The sequence below is a fragment of the Drosophila serrata genome, unplaced genomic scaffold (genome assembly GCF_035046125.1).
Source record: "Drosophila serrata isolate PLE 108 unplaced genomic scaffold, ASM3504612v1 contig_245, whole genome shotgun sequence".
In the NCBI taxonomy this organism is placed as follows: domain Eukaryota; kingdom Metazoa; phylum Arthropoda; class Insecta; order Diptera; family Drosophilidae; genus Drosophila; species Drosophila serrata.
Window position 1 is genome coordinate 2,658,373 of NW_028257143.1, and position 14,878 is coordinate 2,673,250.

Consider the following 14,878-nt stretch of genomic DNA (forward strand, 5'->3'; position numbering starts at 1 on the left):
GTGTTGGCTTACGATGAATTTCCTTACTTGGATTGCTTTATTGCTACTCATATGTGTAGAAATTAATGGAAAACCAACGGATTCATCGTCACAACATTTACACAAGTCGGAGTTGGAAGTGCCTTCACGGTTCGTAAGGGAAATGCCGAAACATTCATCCAACACATTAAACATTAAGGAAAGTACCTTCTACAATGATTCAGCAAACGAAGCAATTTCACGAATGAAAAGGAAAAAGTTTAAACTTTCAACAACATCAATTTTTGGATTAATGGGATTACTTTTTGGGATAATAGCCTTTGCTGGATATCTGCGTTACAAGTATAACCATCGTACCTCTTACAATCGATGATCACTGTTGTATTAATTTGATGTAATCATTAATTTTATCGGAATAAAGTGATTGATTATTGTCACCATTAATAAAAAGCATCTAACTATTTTCAAATCATTTATGTACATTGTACAGGTATTACATAGACTATCAGATATACTTTAAATCCTTCAGAACCTAAATCTAAATCTTTTAGAATAGAATACATGAGTATGTGAAGAGTAGCATGCATAAATGATTTTTAAAACTATTAATTAACCAATATTTCGATATTTATTATATCTACAAAGTGTCTATGTCTGAGTACGCTTTTAAAATATTATATTATTAAAATATATTCGAGACTGCTGACTTTACTTTGGGTTACCCTCAGATATGAGCTATTCTCTTGGCTGTTATTTGGGCTGGCACCTGTAAGAAGTTGGAATTCTGCGGTGGAATTATCAAGTGGGTCACGTGATGGGGTCGCTGATGGGGCTGATGGCCGCCGTGGATGAATTGGTCGCTCCGTGGGATCGATGGCGGCCTGGCCGGCAGGAATGCCGAGGCCGTGGTGGAATGCTGAACGCTCTGGTGGCTTCGAGGCTGGTGATGGTGACTCTGACTGTGGGAGTGGGAATTGTGGTGCTGCTGGTGGTAGCGGATCTCGTCATAGAGATGCGAGTCCAGGCTACCCTTTCGTGACTTGGGAGAGACCACTGAGTAGAGGGACTCCTTCCTAGCGTAGGCGTAGGGCGGTGTTTTGATCGACGAGTTGTTGCTGGGCGTGTCATACAATTCTGTGGGCGCTGTTTGGTAATTGTAAGATTTAGTTCAAATTGTTAACAATTTCTACAAGGCACTTGCACAGGGCTATAATAATTCATTATATTATTTAAATTGGAATAATCCTAAATCAAATTCCAAAAGGTTCCTGAATTATTGCACTCATAGGAACGATCGGTAAACTATGAGTTTCAAACTATCAGTTTCTATTAGTATATGTAAGTGTATCTTCCCTAATAGTTTAGACTCAATTCATCAGAAACTCTTATAATATTTCATGTCGTGCAAAAGAAGCGCGTGGTCGATTTCTAAGCATTTGATTAAGATCGGATAATAAATATATAAGTTATTTGAGAGGTAGAGTTTCTATTTGTGTAACTTCTGCAATATGTTGCTTAGCAGGCTAATAGAGCATTTCTCTTTATTTTAATATTGCGCAACAATATCCTAGCAAGGCTTTCTTCTGCCTCCTGCTCTATTTAATTTAATTTTTTGTATAAACTTGGGAATAGTACCGAATATCGGGTAGCTAAGAATAAACTCACACTTAACTATAGCTTTCTTACTTTTTTTTACTCAGTAATTTTCATGATAGCAATTTTTAAGGTCGGCTGAGACACTTACATACCCTCGTTCGAGTGGGGCGTCACCGTGAAGACGACCGGCGGCTCAGGCAGCGGCTCGTGAAAGTTCTTGCCCAGGGCCGCGGCCCCAGTGAGCACCACCTCGGGATTATTGGTGGGCAGATTGGTCACCGAGCCGTTGGCATTATAGACGCTCGCCTCCTTGAGGTGATGCCGGCGGTATACGTAAAGAGATCCTCCTATGGATATCATCAGGAGCAGCATGATGATGACCAGCATAGTCACCAGGCCCGACTGATGATCCGCAGGCGCCTGACTCGTGTTGGTATCCCCGCCGACGAACCCGGCCAGGTGTTCCTGCGGCGAGGTGATCCCATTGGTAATAACGTGGATGACCTCGGGAGCTGGAATCCCGGCAGCTGCGGCGGAGTGCAGATTCTCGAGGAGTTCGCTGCCCGACTGATGCACAATGATCTTGGGCGTGTGCTGGCCACTTTCCTTTCCTGCGGGCTGCTTGATCACTATAACCTCCGGCAGGGGACTGGACGGAACTGTACGTGGAATAATGCCCATCTTTTCCAGCGTTGAATTGACCGTTTCCACGATGACATGGCTCACATTCACCTCCAGCGGATGATCCTGCTGGATGCAAGCACCGGTCTGAGGGTGGCAAGGCTTTTCGTCGCAGTCACAAACTTTGCGGCACATGATTCCATGAGTTCCTTGGGGGCAGGGTTTTTCACAGCTGGGGAAGGGTTAAATAAGAGCAATAAATTGAACTACATATAATCGAAGCACTCACAATTGACCTGTCCAGCCGGCCAAGCAGTGACATATCCCGGATTTGTTGTCGCAGGCAGCTCCATTTTGGCACTCGCAGAAATTTTTGCAGTCCAGACCCCAGCGATCATGATCGCAGCCTTTAGGAAAAACGTTTATTTTGGATGCAGTCAAACCTTTTATGTTCTTATACTCACGTTGTGTGCAGTGCTTTCCGATGTAACCCTCCTCGCAGCTGCAAATGTCCGGCATTACGCAACTGCCACGCCCACAGCCACCACGGCAAATTGGTTTGCAGGTAGCCTGGCTATCGGAAAGGTTTCCCTCATATCCTTGGCAGCAAAAGCGAACTGTTCGCGTCTTGTTTAGTTTCTGGAAGCAGCATTATAGCATTAAAATTATTATTAAAATATTAACAAAGACTGCCTGAAGCGGGTAAACCTTCATCAATCAATCCATTGTTGTTAATGATACTACTTATTATACATTTGTATAATAAGGAGTTACATTTTTAAATAAATCTGCTTTGATAAAATTCAGATTCCTGTTTAAAGAGTTAACTTAAATAGATCAGAAGCTGATTTATGAAGATTTCACTTAAGAGCATTTATAGTGATTACAATTACAAGAGCCCCAAAGTATGCCATGTACTAGAAACCAATTTCTGCGTGCCTAAAACTATGCAAGATTCGAGAGACTCACATAAAATAGGCCTCAGCAATGCCACAAATCTCTTTGATCTTCAGTGACACTGAAGAGGGCCTCATTACAAGACATCCCTAATTGAATAAACTCGTGAAGAACTCTCCATCAGCCCTGTCAACGCCTCAGTGTGGACTTTGGCACAGCCCTCGGCAGTTATGGACTGAGATGGAGACGACTGTGAGGAAGGGCACCCACATTCCCGCGAATACCCCTTGAGTTGCCAATTTAATTGATAATAACCGAGTGCCCACCGAGCTTCTCACACTCATTCTGGGAGCGGTATTTGGTCCCGGTCCGCATCCCGACTTACGCATTGTTGATGGATTTGTATCTGGAGGCCGGCCCGCGTATCTGGAGCTGTGTCACCGTCCGAATACGCGGTCACCCTCGCATGAATAAGGCGGAAATTTTAATATAAACAGAGAAATTCGATTCGAGTTGAGTTGTGTCTCTCATCTGATTCACTGGCTCTGCATAATTGCGGCTGGCTTTTCGTCATAAACAGTAATTGAATACAAGTTGGACAATATTTCTACGTGCCTCTCGAGTTACAGCATGCTCCGTGGTCGTGTGGGGTCCATCTATCTATCTTTACCTATTTGCATAATCGGGAAATTTGTGGAAAATCCTGCGGGGGGCTCTGTGGTTCAAGTTTCTGCTGGGCCAGAGGCGGGATCAAACCAGTATTTACAATTCAGACCTAAGCCTCTCTATGGGCACATGTTCATGTTAATTAATTAATCGAAATTGGCGAATTAGTGGCGGCATTTTGTGACCAAAAACCGAGAAAACCAAGTGTTGGCCAAGAAATATTTCTTAGGCGTTGACTTAAATGGCGGCGAACTGGCGAAATATGTTTTCGGGGTGCCGGCCATTAAGGCGATGCTTCTCCTCTCAAGTGCTCCAATTAAAATAATTATGAAATTAATTCGAGCCAAGCAGCGGAGCGATCTCAACTCGCACAAATCATTAGACACGAAGCCGGCAAAAAATAAACTGAGCCAAAACTGGCTGCCTCTTGTCATGGCGATGGCGATGGCGATGGCGACGCTTGCAACTCGGCTGCGTGATGCAATCGAAAGTGTGTCAACAGCTCTGGCACAAGTGGAGCTCTTAATACCGCCGATCCAGGCCGATCTGGCCATAAGTGCTGGATTTTCCGCTTTTCATTAGCACTTTCCATCACTGACACCATGACATAATTATTTTCGCTTTTCGCCTGCCCCCCCAGTCCACGAAAAATTGGAAAAAATAAATAACCGAATTGGAAAAACCAGCTGAGCCTGATTAGGCCCCACGGATCAGGCGACTGCAACCGGATTCTGGGCAAGCTTGGTCAACACTTGGCCATTGCAGTTGTTGTTTTTTTCGCTTTTCCCACTGCGCAGTTTAAAATCAGTTTGCAGTGGGTATTGTGCATTAGATTAGATGCTTGAATGCAGTTAACGTTTATCCAAAATTATTATGATTATTCGTTAAATGATTTCTTCTTTAATTTAAGTAAATGCTGTTTTAATGCATACTCCTCTATATGCTGGGTGACATAACTCAATAAAATAATTAATTGACTGTATATTTATTTTTGACAGTTTTTTAAATAGTATGAACCTAGCTTGCATCAACAAACAGGTTGATAAATCATCTACTCTATCCTTTATAATTTGTAGATTTATTTCAATTTGCTTCACTTGTATCTCAAACAAATCATAATTATCCGAAAATGTTTCATCTTTTGAAGAATTTATGAATTCATGAATTAATTGATGAATTCTTGAACAACCCACACGAATTCAAGCACACATTTTAAAAGTTTAGTCAGATGTCTCTTAATAATTAAGTATCATAATTAAGTATCATGATTGATGATTTTCTATCTATTATTATCTATTATTCCCGAATACAGGCAATTGTGTTTATCCACAAACATTTTTTCCAAATTCATGGATTGAATTCCTCATTTCGGTCAGGCATAAACCTAATAATTGCACCAAAAATATTGCGTATACGCCACAGGTGCCCAGCTGTTCAAGAGGCCTCGGACTCAAGGACACCGCTGTCTGGTACTTCGTAGAATTCGAATGAAGACCAATCACTCAGCTGTCACAAGCTATATCCCACATGTGCTGAGGGATCTGACTTCCGTTCTCCATAGCAGACTCGACAGAGACAGAGGAAATGCAGCTCGGCTTCGCGAGAATTGCGCAATGCACCTGTTCGCGAACAGAACCCATAAAGCGCACCAAATATATGAGAAAAGCTATCAAAGTCGGCCATCGGATCGGGGCAATTTATGGATATCGTGGTGAGCGGCTTCCTGGTTGGGCAAATCGAAATCAGGTTTCTGGCGCAGGCTCCCCAAGTTGGTGAAAAAGTGGCCACTCTCCACTGTCCACTGGCCACTGGCCACTGCGAAGGTGTTGCCACTGGCTGGGCAATGGTGACGCAAGAAATGCCCGCAAAGGCAGAGCCGGTAATGGAACACCTGCGACCATTTGGCAGTCCGGAGTCAGTGCTCCGGAGGCAGTGCGACTCACCTGGACCCTCATCACCTCGCGCATTTCCGTCTTGTAGGTGGCGCACCTCGGCGGGATCTCCATGCACCAGCTGGAGGTGCGCACGCGCACGGGTTGCATCTCCGGCACCTGGATGAGCTCCACGTACGGCTCCTCGCGGATGCAGATGTTGCCGGGACCCTGGATCGAGGCCAGGGCCACAGGTCCATCCGCGATGTCCTTCAGATGTGTGTTGATCTTTAGGCTGCTGTTTTGGCTATATCCCAGAGGGAGCATAGCCACGACTACCAGGAGTAGTTTATCCATAATAAATAGTTTAATTTTCCACAGATTATTTGGATTACACGATAAACTTGTTTCTCCTGGTTCAATTCATTATCTCGAGCTTTGAATTTTTAAACATTTAAGTTGATAATTTCCTCTGCTTAATTTTCACTGACGGAGATTGTGCATTTATTTTACAGTTTTGTATTTGATTTATTTTATTGCAACACTTCTTGTTTCAATGCGTCCCCTGTACTGCATTATGTATATTTTCAATCCGAGTTCTGTCCGCCTGATTGGCGCTGCGCGTACGATTGGAACGCGAGTCTCGTGAAAACTGTTTCCCAGTTGGCGGTGATTCAGTTACTCACCCGAATGTTCCTTCTAAAAAAGCAAGCACTACAACAATAACAGCAGCGAACTACGCTTGTCATTGCAAATTGTCGCCGAGCTAATAAAGGCCGTTCCGGGGGTTACGGGGACGGGTTCCGAGCTCGGAGAGCGGAAGTACGCACTGCCCAGTAAATGCTACAACAGAGTGAAAGTGAAGCGCAAGGCGCACACGAGACTCAACTCCCCGAGCACAGAGGCGATCTCAACGAGGGCAGTGATTGCATTTAATTGAAATGTTGATCATGTCCTTTACATGTTGCTGTCATTGCTCTGGGAGCTGAAAGCTGGGAGCTCAAAGCTGGGAGCTGGGAGCTGCTTCATCAGTTTAGGTTTCGACTTGCGCTTTTCTTCACACTCTCAGGATTTAATTTGAATAATGTAAAAGATGAGAGAAATCGTGGCTTTGCTTAGGGGGAGAACTTGAATCCACACATATCCACATGAAGTATGAAAACTACAATAAAGTGTGCTCGACTATTAAATACCCGGTACACAAACCTTAATAAATTATATAAAATTACAAATAAATCGACTTTACTGTCTAATAGAATTGATGATTGTTATTCGATTGTGATCAAATTCTACAAATACATATATATATATTATATATATTATATAAATATTATATTATACAAATTTATTTATTACATATATGTTTCCTTTACCAAATTACAAAATTATCTACAATATCTTCATGATATATAGGGCCCTTAATGCCAGTGGTAAAACAAGGAAAATATTATCTTTATATTAGTTTAAGGGTCTAAGAATTTGAATTTCTTTGCCAAGATTGAAGAAGTCCTAAATATATACACAGAAAATATAAAATGTTAACAGAATATTAGAAAAACTGTATTGTATGTTAAAAAGAATGTATGCATTAGAATACTTACATATATTCATTAAAACCTTGATATAAATGTATGCAATTGTATTTATTATTCATTATCGATTGATTGATTGATTACGAGCATTATTTTACCTCATAGCTTTGAGCTAATCAAACTTTTATGAATATCACTTACTTGTGTATCTGATTTCAGCAAAATCTAAAGCAATTTGTTGCACATACTTGGAACTTCTCTGTTTAAAGAAAATTGCAAGTATTTAGGAATCCGTCAGGCGGTACTAGGCACTCGGTTCACTTAGCTAAAGTGTCTTATATCTAAGATAAACTTTAGAACAATGACACTGAGTGAGATGGCCGTGCACTGTGCATTGCCACCCATAACCCCCGATCAACCCACACAAGTGTTGATTGTCTTGTTTACACTGGACTCTTGCCGATGCTGTGGTTGTTGTTGTTGCTGCCGCTGCAATTTATTAAATCAAAATTACACACCCAGCTAAAAACCAGTTGGGAACTCCGCCAGAAGCCGCAGTCGAGCGCAGCTGCTGGAAAAACAAAAGCACAGCGTTGCAAATGCAGCAGCTTTGTGAGTTTATTTATTTTATTTGATTAAATTGCAGGCAACAGCAACGAAGGCAGCGAACAACAACCCAGCAAATGAGTGAACAATGTGCGTGCGACGCCAGAGTTCCAATGACCCGCATGGGTAGCACCTCATCCCCATGTCCACCGGTTCCCCCAGCTCCACTTGACCCTCACATCCAGCTATACTGGTTTTCCATAAGAGGTATCCATAGAATCAAGGTGCATGCCAGGATCTTGGAAATCCAACAGAAACTATTCGAGATGATTGAGATAAGATGATCAATGTTGCATTGCTTTAAATATTCTTTAAATATACTGAGGGACTTTAAGGACTTTTAGCTATACAATTCCACTTATAGATTAACTTATTCGATTAAGCATCATGTAAATATTGTAAAGTATATTGCATTCAACCCAACTACAAAGTATCCACAGTTCGACAAGTACAACATGTATCTATTTCGCGGCTTGTTGCAATTTTTAGGGTGCCGCCCGTCGAGCAATTTGTCTGGTTTTGTTTTTTATGTTTTCTTTTATTTAATTTTAGAATTGTGAGTGTGTATTTTTTGGCATTGATTCAAGTTCAGCTCGGTTGTAGGTGCGACTTGAATAAGCGGAAGTAGTAAGTGGAACGGCCTGTTTCTAACACTAGGTCGAATTCTCTGGTTATTCAAATAAAAAGCGAGCTAAAGTAGAAGGAAGTACAGATGAACAGGATGCCAAATGATGAAGAAGCTCCTTGGACTCCATTGTAGTAGCCTCCAAATATTTGCAATCCAGCTGTTTCAATGCTGCGTTTGCAATAGTCGCCATCGTAGTTCCATCCAACGTACTCATTCGTCCGAAGATTCTCCAGTCGGAGCCATTCCTCGAGGGGTGCAAAGTATTCCCGCAGAGCACTGCCATCCAACCGGCCATCCTGTAGGGTCTCCTGAAGCACCTCTTGCCAGGGCTGGGAGGCACCTTTGGCCATTAGTTTTCTATTGAATAAAGAGGAGGAAAAGTAAGTCACATTAAAATCTGATTCACTAGAAAATCATGAAATTATACTTTTAACTTGGAAGCTAAGTTGTTGATTTCTATGAAAAATTTTTGCTGACGTTTTGGTTGGAAGGAGATATTAGGTCAGAAACCAATTTTTATTGAGTATGACTTCATTTTAAGGTCTGATCGAAAACATTTTTTACCACAATATATGTTATATTTTAAAAGTTGAACAATGTAGAAGAATGTTGATTATTTATATCCCTACTGATTTGATATCCCCTCCCAACATTAGTCCATCCAGACGCTATTAATCTTATGCAATACATTAATAAAAATCTAAGTTTAAATCTTAGAAAGTTAGTAGCATACATTTAATGTACGATGGTATATTCTCTTAATATTTAAGAAACTGTAGACCTAGGTACAAGTTTTGTTACCTCAAGAACATAATGGGCTAGTTATATGTCTAAGTGTTATTTGTTAACGTAGAAGCAAAGTGCTCTTATTAAGCCTCTTATCATATATTTTTCCACATATAAGCATAGAACTAAATTAATATCACTAACTATGCATATTTAATATTTTTCTAATACTCACTTGAGAATATTGCCGGCTGCTGGTTGTCGGTAGATATCGCATTGATGCAGCGGCTTCCTGGGATCACCGGGAATATATTGGCCGGATTCGCGACACATGGCCCGGTAGATCTGGAACTGCAGCACCGTGGAGAAGAAGTATCTGCAAAGGGAAAGAGGGTGGGAAAACATGGCTTTAATACAACAATAAGAGCAAATTAACCAAAGAACTGCAGCTGTCACGCTTCTTGGCCGCTATAAACAAGGCTTTGACAGTTGTCTCGGGGAGAGTTGAGAGCTTGTTGCCTTTTTGTTGACTCTGCGGAGCTGCTCACTTTTGCATTCTGGCTCAAGGTCGAGCTCCAGTTGAAGCCTTAAACTAAGGCAAATCGCCGCTGCCGAGCGACCAAAGCCGTTTTCTTGCAGTTGCGAAATCATGCAAAAGTCAAGTTTTGTGGTCTTGTAATTGCCAATTGCTTTATGCTCATTTAATCACATTTTTGTTTATAGCATTTTTATGGCACTTCTATGGCGACGGCTGCGCAATCAAGGGGCAAATTCCAGAGCTAAGGTTGTTTAAGATCGAAAATAAAATCGTATGGGAACCGCATATTCGGAGAAACACTGTATTTATGGCAAGTCATGGCTTCTTGATTTATATTAATTATGCAATATTTGCAAAGAGTATCGGGGATTTTTTAGCATATGAAACAAGAAATGAGCAAAGAACAAGTTCAACTAATGGTTTTCTTTTGTTTGCTTGTTGTTATCTTCCTAAACGAAAGGGAAGAGCCGAGCTAATCTGGCCTTCTGCCAGGGGGTTCCCCAGCCAAAAAAATAAAAAACACCTTTGATCGTGTCGAGGGGCTGAACCCCGACCCCGACCCCAGGTGCCACCGGTCCCACACATTCCTCAATCCCAGCGAGAATGTTGCAAGAGGCATTTTTAATGCTCGCTTTTCACAATGTTCGATCACGGCTGCAAGACTCCCAGAAGTAGAAACAACGTGCCGCAGCACCATTAAGTGCATCAGCATCAGCAGCAGCAGCAGCAACAACAACGGCAACTGCAACTGCAACTGCAACTGCGACTCGGTGGTGTGTTATGTTTTTGGCACTTGGCAGCAACGCGGTTGCCACATTGCCACATCGTCGCCACATTTTCCCAGAGACGCGACATGACCCAATAACAGGGATTAGGCAGCTGCCTCGTCGTATGTTTGTGTTGGTGCCTTAACGTTTGCCATTCGTTCAATCATTCAATCAAACACTCGGCCAGTCTCAGCATCAGTCTCAGCATCAGTCGCAGGCTCTTGGTCCAGTCAATCAGAGCCAACATTGTCGGCAATTAGTCCAATTTTTGTTGCCAGTGCAGCCAGTGCTGGTGCTTTTGTGCTAAAATTAAATATTGCGAAAATTGTGCTCAACGTCTTGGACATGGGACACGGAGAGCATGGGGTTGCATGTGTTGGATACACTCAACTGGTGAAAAATATGCGAAAAATCTTTAATTTTCCGAGACTACAAAGCGGGTACAATTATTCGGCTGCCGCAAGGCGTATGAGCGATGTCGTTTATGCGATCGCTGCTAATGATCGGGTTTCGGCAAAAAAGCCATTCATTTGGCCAATTGCTGAATGGGCCAGCTAAACTATCGATGATTGTTTTCCCCTAAGCAGGCAACCGATGGCAATTGACATTTCTGCCGTCTGATGTCGACTTGGACTTCTCTTGCACAATGCGGCTGGGGATTCGCAGATGGACGGTGGCCCCAAGTGGCCTCAAGGAAAGCCGGGCCAGAACCTCCATGAGATTGGCTCCGAAGTTCTCCCCACCGCCGCACTCTACACACACAGATCGCACTCTAGTTTCCCTATATGGCCTGGTTATGTATATCTGGTTTGAGCTTATAATTTAATCGAATTTTTCCGACCGATGTGAATGTCACTCACTAGAGGTCACCGCTGGCAGTGGGCTAGAGCTGGCTGAGATCAGTAGCTGCTAGCCATGTCCCGAAAGTGGTTCAATGTCCATTGGCCGAACCGAATGACCAGTCGACTGTCTGATTGACTCTCTGACGGACCCATGAATGAATGAATGCATTCAATCGTTTCGCGAGGTACTCGTGGGTCCACCTCAAATTACTTTGCGGCCTGTAATTTGCTGCTAATGTGGCTGCTGTTATGGCAAATATCATTTCTTATTGTCTCGCTTGACAAAGCGAAAATAACTCTGGTGGTGCCAGCCTTTTTACGACTACACATCTTTTTGTTTTTTGGCTTTTTGTGCCGCTGACCTTGACTTTCATGAGCATGTTCATCAGGTGGAAACGGGTCAGGTTTTGTAATGTAGCAGCCGTGGGGGAATCCGAGAGCAATTTCAATTAATTATATCATACTAAATTTAAGACTTTCAAGTTCAAATATTGTGATAAGGTGTTAAGGTTGCGGGTATAAGGTTTTAATGCTACGATTTACCCCAATTTAACTTGGCAGTTTAATTTTAGGGCTTAGCAAATACACAGCCATCTAATCATTAAATATATTCTGTTGTCAAAATGTTTGTAAACTATGTTTAGTAAAGTAATTCTTACAAGCAACAACAATAAAGTGGTCGGTAAGGGTTTAAGTATTGTTTCTATAAATAAAAACGGAAAATGAATTCGGGGAAACCGAAGCTTGACCTTTTCCTACCCCTTTTAATGAAAAGAAAAAATTACTTGTGGTGTATAAAACATACATAAACAAAACAAACAGAGGCTTATCGATTTTTTAAGTTTGTTACACTAATTAACCCATCGCTGCTATACTCAATCTATTATATCACCCGATTTGAAAAATTAAATTATAATTAAATTATAATTATTATGTTAGTATACTACAAAATAACATCTGAACTATACTATATTTTGACCAAGTTAAACCACTATTTTATACATATGTATAATAATCATTGCAATTCAGTGTAAATGGAAATGTTTTGAAAATCAACAAAGTAATGATTTTGTTCCAATTATTTTTCGATTGTGATAATCTTTAGATCTGTTTTTTGGACTCTAATTTACCTTCAATTAAACGAAGACTATTCGGAATTCTTTATCCTAATAGCATAGGACTTGGAGGACTAATTTTGATAGACATAGTCAGATCGACGCTACTGTTAACATTATAAAGAAGTACGTAAATATATTATCGGACTTAAAAGAATAATTTTTTTCTGCATTGCAAAATTCTACCAATAATTTCCTATGCTAAAAATAGAGTACAAAATATGTAAGACTGTAATATTAACCCAGAATTTCAGCTTCTGTTATCTAAACTATTTATCGCTGATATATGGGTTCCATTAGGAAATTCGTTAATTACTTTTCCTGCCTCTTCTAATTTACAACTTTTAGATTTATTTAAATTTTACCCAAAATTTATGCGCATTCGTAATGTATTTATTTTTTGTAAACAAAAAGTAACCAGAGCGCTAAACTGGTTACTTGTCGGAAATCGTTTAAGTTTTTCACTTGATATGTCAAAATGCCAAAACTGTGCACAGAAAACGTGGCTGGCCCGCGATGTCGAAGTGGAGCCAATGGCCGGCCATTAGGTATACGCCCTGTTGGCCGCCCGAATTAGCCCGGCCAGCAAATCATTTAAGCGCCATGGGCGTGGGGTCCAAGCGGCCTAAGCTGAGGCGACCACGAGACAACAAATGGTCAACAGCTTCCTTCAAAGATCGCGGCTCGGATCTGAGTCAGATGGCTTAGTTGCACTTTTTGCTTTTATTTTCCTCGCCGACTGTTTTTCTCTTCTCGTTTAGAAACATTGCGGATGCAGTCGCTCCAAGTAGGCAAGAAGTCGGTCCGGTTTTTGTCTTGGCCATAAACAGAGTTCGAGTTGATGTCGACTTGGATGGCGATGCAGTGCGTTGCACAATGCACTTTCAGTTTCAGCTTCAGGCTCGTATTCCGATTCCAATTCCAATTCCAAACCCAATTCCGATCCGTTTGCAGTGACTGCATGCAACCAAAGTTATTAAGTTATTGTTGTTCTAAGTCCGCCTTTTCGAGCCTAATTAGCATTGAATTCGAGACCACTTTTGTTTGTGTCTCGTTTATCCGCCAGATCCGTGCGCATAAATCAATAATCCCCTGAACCCAATCGCCAGACAATTCACTCGAGGCAACCCAGACTCGTAGCACCGATCTTGAGCTGATTACTTTTCAAATTGCCACAAAAGTTGTTCTGTTTGCAGTTCTGTTCAATTCATATTTTAATAATTGTTAACCAAGAGAGACTGAAACACTAAAAACCATCATAGTTTTATTCTTATATTACAACAATTGAAACTTCAAATTAAACAAAGCACAACCAACAATAACCCATATTTATGACCTCATGAAAATGTGGCTTAGTTTTTTCTCTTCCCCTAAGTTTCTTTAAACAAATTAATTTCAACTTAATATGACATATAAGAAAACTCTTTAAGAGCTTACATTGTAGACTCATACCATCATTTTTTCTTTGCCTTGCCATATAATGTCTTCTTTTTTTGTAAGAAATATTAGTACAAAGTGTTAGTCATCTCGTGTATGGTGGAATTTCCCAGACCATTTCCCAACAACCACTGCAAGTCGCTCTCTGCATATCACCTAGATTACAATTGTGTGAATTATCGCATGCCATTCAGCTGAGTGAGGATTGCCAGGCAACCTGTGGCCCTAATAAGCCTTAATTATGTATATTCGGTTGGTCGGGGACTCCCCTCTGGTCTGGGCCAGAGCCAAGAAGTGGACTGCAAGTGGACTGGACAAACTATAGAAACGGACCGCAAACAGCATGCACCAAAGTCACAACACAGCCAAACATTAACACACTGCAAACAATTGGCCATAAATCAGCATGCAGCAAATGTGCAGAGTCGGTGGAGCCGGGGGTCTGTGCAGTTATTGTTGTCGTTATAATCAATGAATTACGTCGCATCGGTTGACCACAATTTATGGCGACTTCGAACATGAGAATCTGCACAGCAGAGTCCAAGAAGCAAATAAAAATTCAAGCTGAAACCGAAGCCCAAATGCAATTGACGACGAGGGAGGTCGGATTGGATTTTGCAACTTGCAACCGCATACAACAAAAGCATCCACGAGACGCCGCACAGCAATCTACCTCGCCTCCTTTGCTCTCTCTTACACTGTCAGAAATTCTAAGAAGTTGAGACGAATATCATAAGGACTTTCAATAGGGTTCGACCTAAGGGAAATGTATTTGGCGTGTTTACAGAGAGTAACTGTTAAGGAATTATAATTATTTGATAATTTCTTCTATAATAAATATTCTAAAATTGTGTTTTAATTGAAGAGTAACAATGAGATTAATTTCATTTAACAGCCAAACGGCTGCTTTCCTTTCAGGTATATATGCTTAATTATTGTTTTGTTAATCAACAACTGACTGCATTTATTGCAAATTGTCATCGATGTACTTTTTTTTCATGTGCAATTAGTGTTTTCCTTGGAAACGTTTGTTCGGAAATTGCCGCCTGGCAAAATT

The 14,878-nt window shown here is 41.3% G+C and overlaps 2 protein-coding genes across 2 annotated transcripts in view; both read right to left on the reverse strand.

The window, feature by feature from the left end:
* Window positions 1–438: 438 nt before the first annotated feature.
* Window positions 439–6,038, reverse strand: NimA (Nimrod A). Its single transcript, XM_020955014.2, has 5 exons — window positions 5,703–6,038; window positions 2,661–2,835; window positions 2,486–2,603; window positions 1,728–2,428; window positions 439–1,122 (listed from the first exon to the last, which is right to left on the reverse strand). Exons 1-5 carry the CDS (start codon window positions 5,985–5,987, stop codon window positions 704–706), a joined length of 1,698 nt encoding a protein of 565 aa, XP_020810673.2. The 5' UTR covers window positions 5,988–6,038; the 3' UTR covers window positions 439–703.
* Window positions 6,039–8,058: 2,020 nt separating this feature from the next.
* The window catches only part of Ance-3 (angiotensin-converting enzyme Ance-3), a 49,771-nt gene continuing 42,951 nt past the window's right edge, over window positions 8,059–14,878 (reverse strand). The window contains exons 8-9 of the mRNA XM_020954711.2: window positions 9,358–9,498; window positions 8,059–8,753 (exon numbers count right to left, since the gene is read on the reverse strand). Of these exons, the coding sequence (XP_020810370.2) occupies window positions 8,444–8,753; window positions 9,358–9,498 (451 nt within the window). The 3' untranslated portion in view covers window positions 8,059–8,443. The remainder of the gene's footprint in view (window positions 8,754–9,357; window positions 9,499–14,878) is intronic.

Coding starts and splice junctions, on each gene's coding strand:
- NimA (XM_020955014.2), bottom strand. CDS start 5,987: ATGGATAAACTACTCCTGGTAGTCGTGGCTATGCTCCCTCTGGGATAT. Junction 2,604..2,660: donor CGGAAAGCACTGCACACAAC/GTGAGTATAAGA, acceptor TTTTTCCTAAAG/GCTGCGATCATGATCGCTGG. Junction 1,123..1,727: donor GACGCCCCACTCGAACGAGG/GTATGTAAGTGT, acceptor ATTACCAAACAG/CGCCCACAGAATTGTATGAC.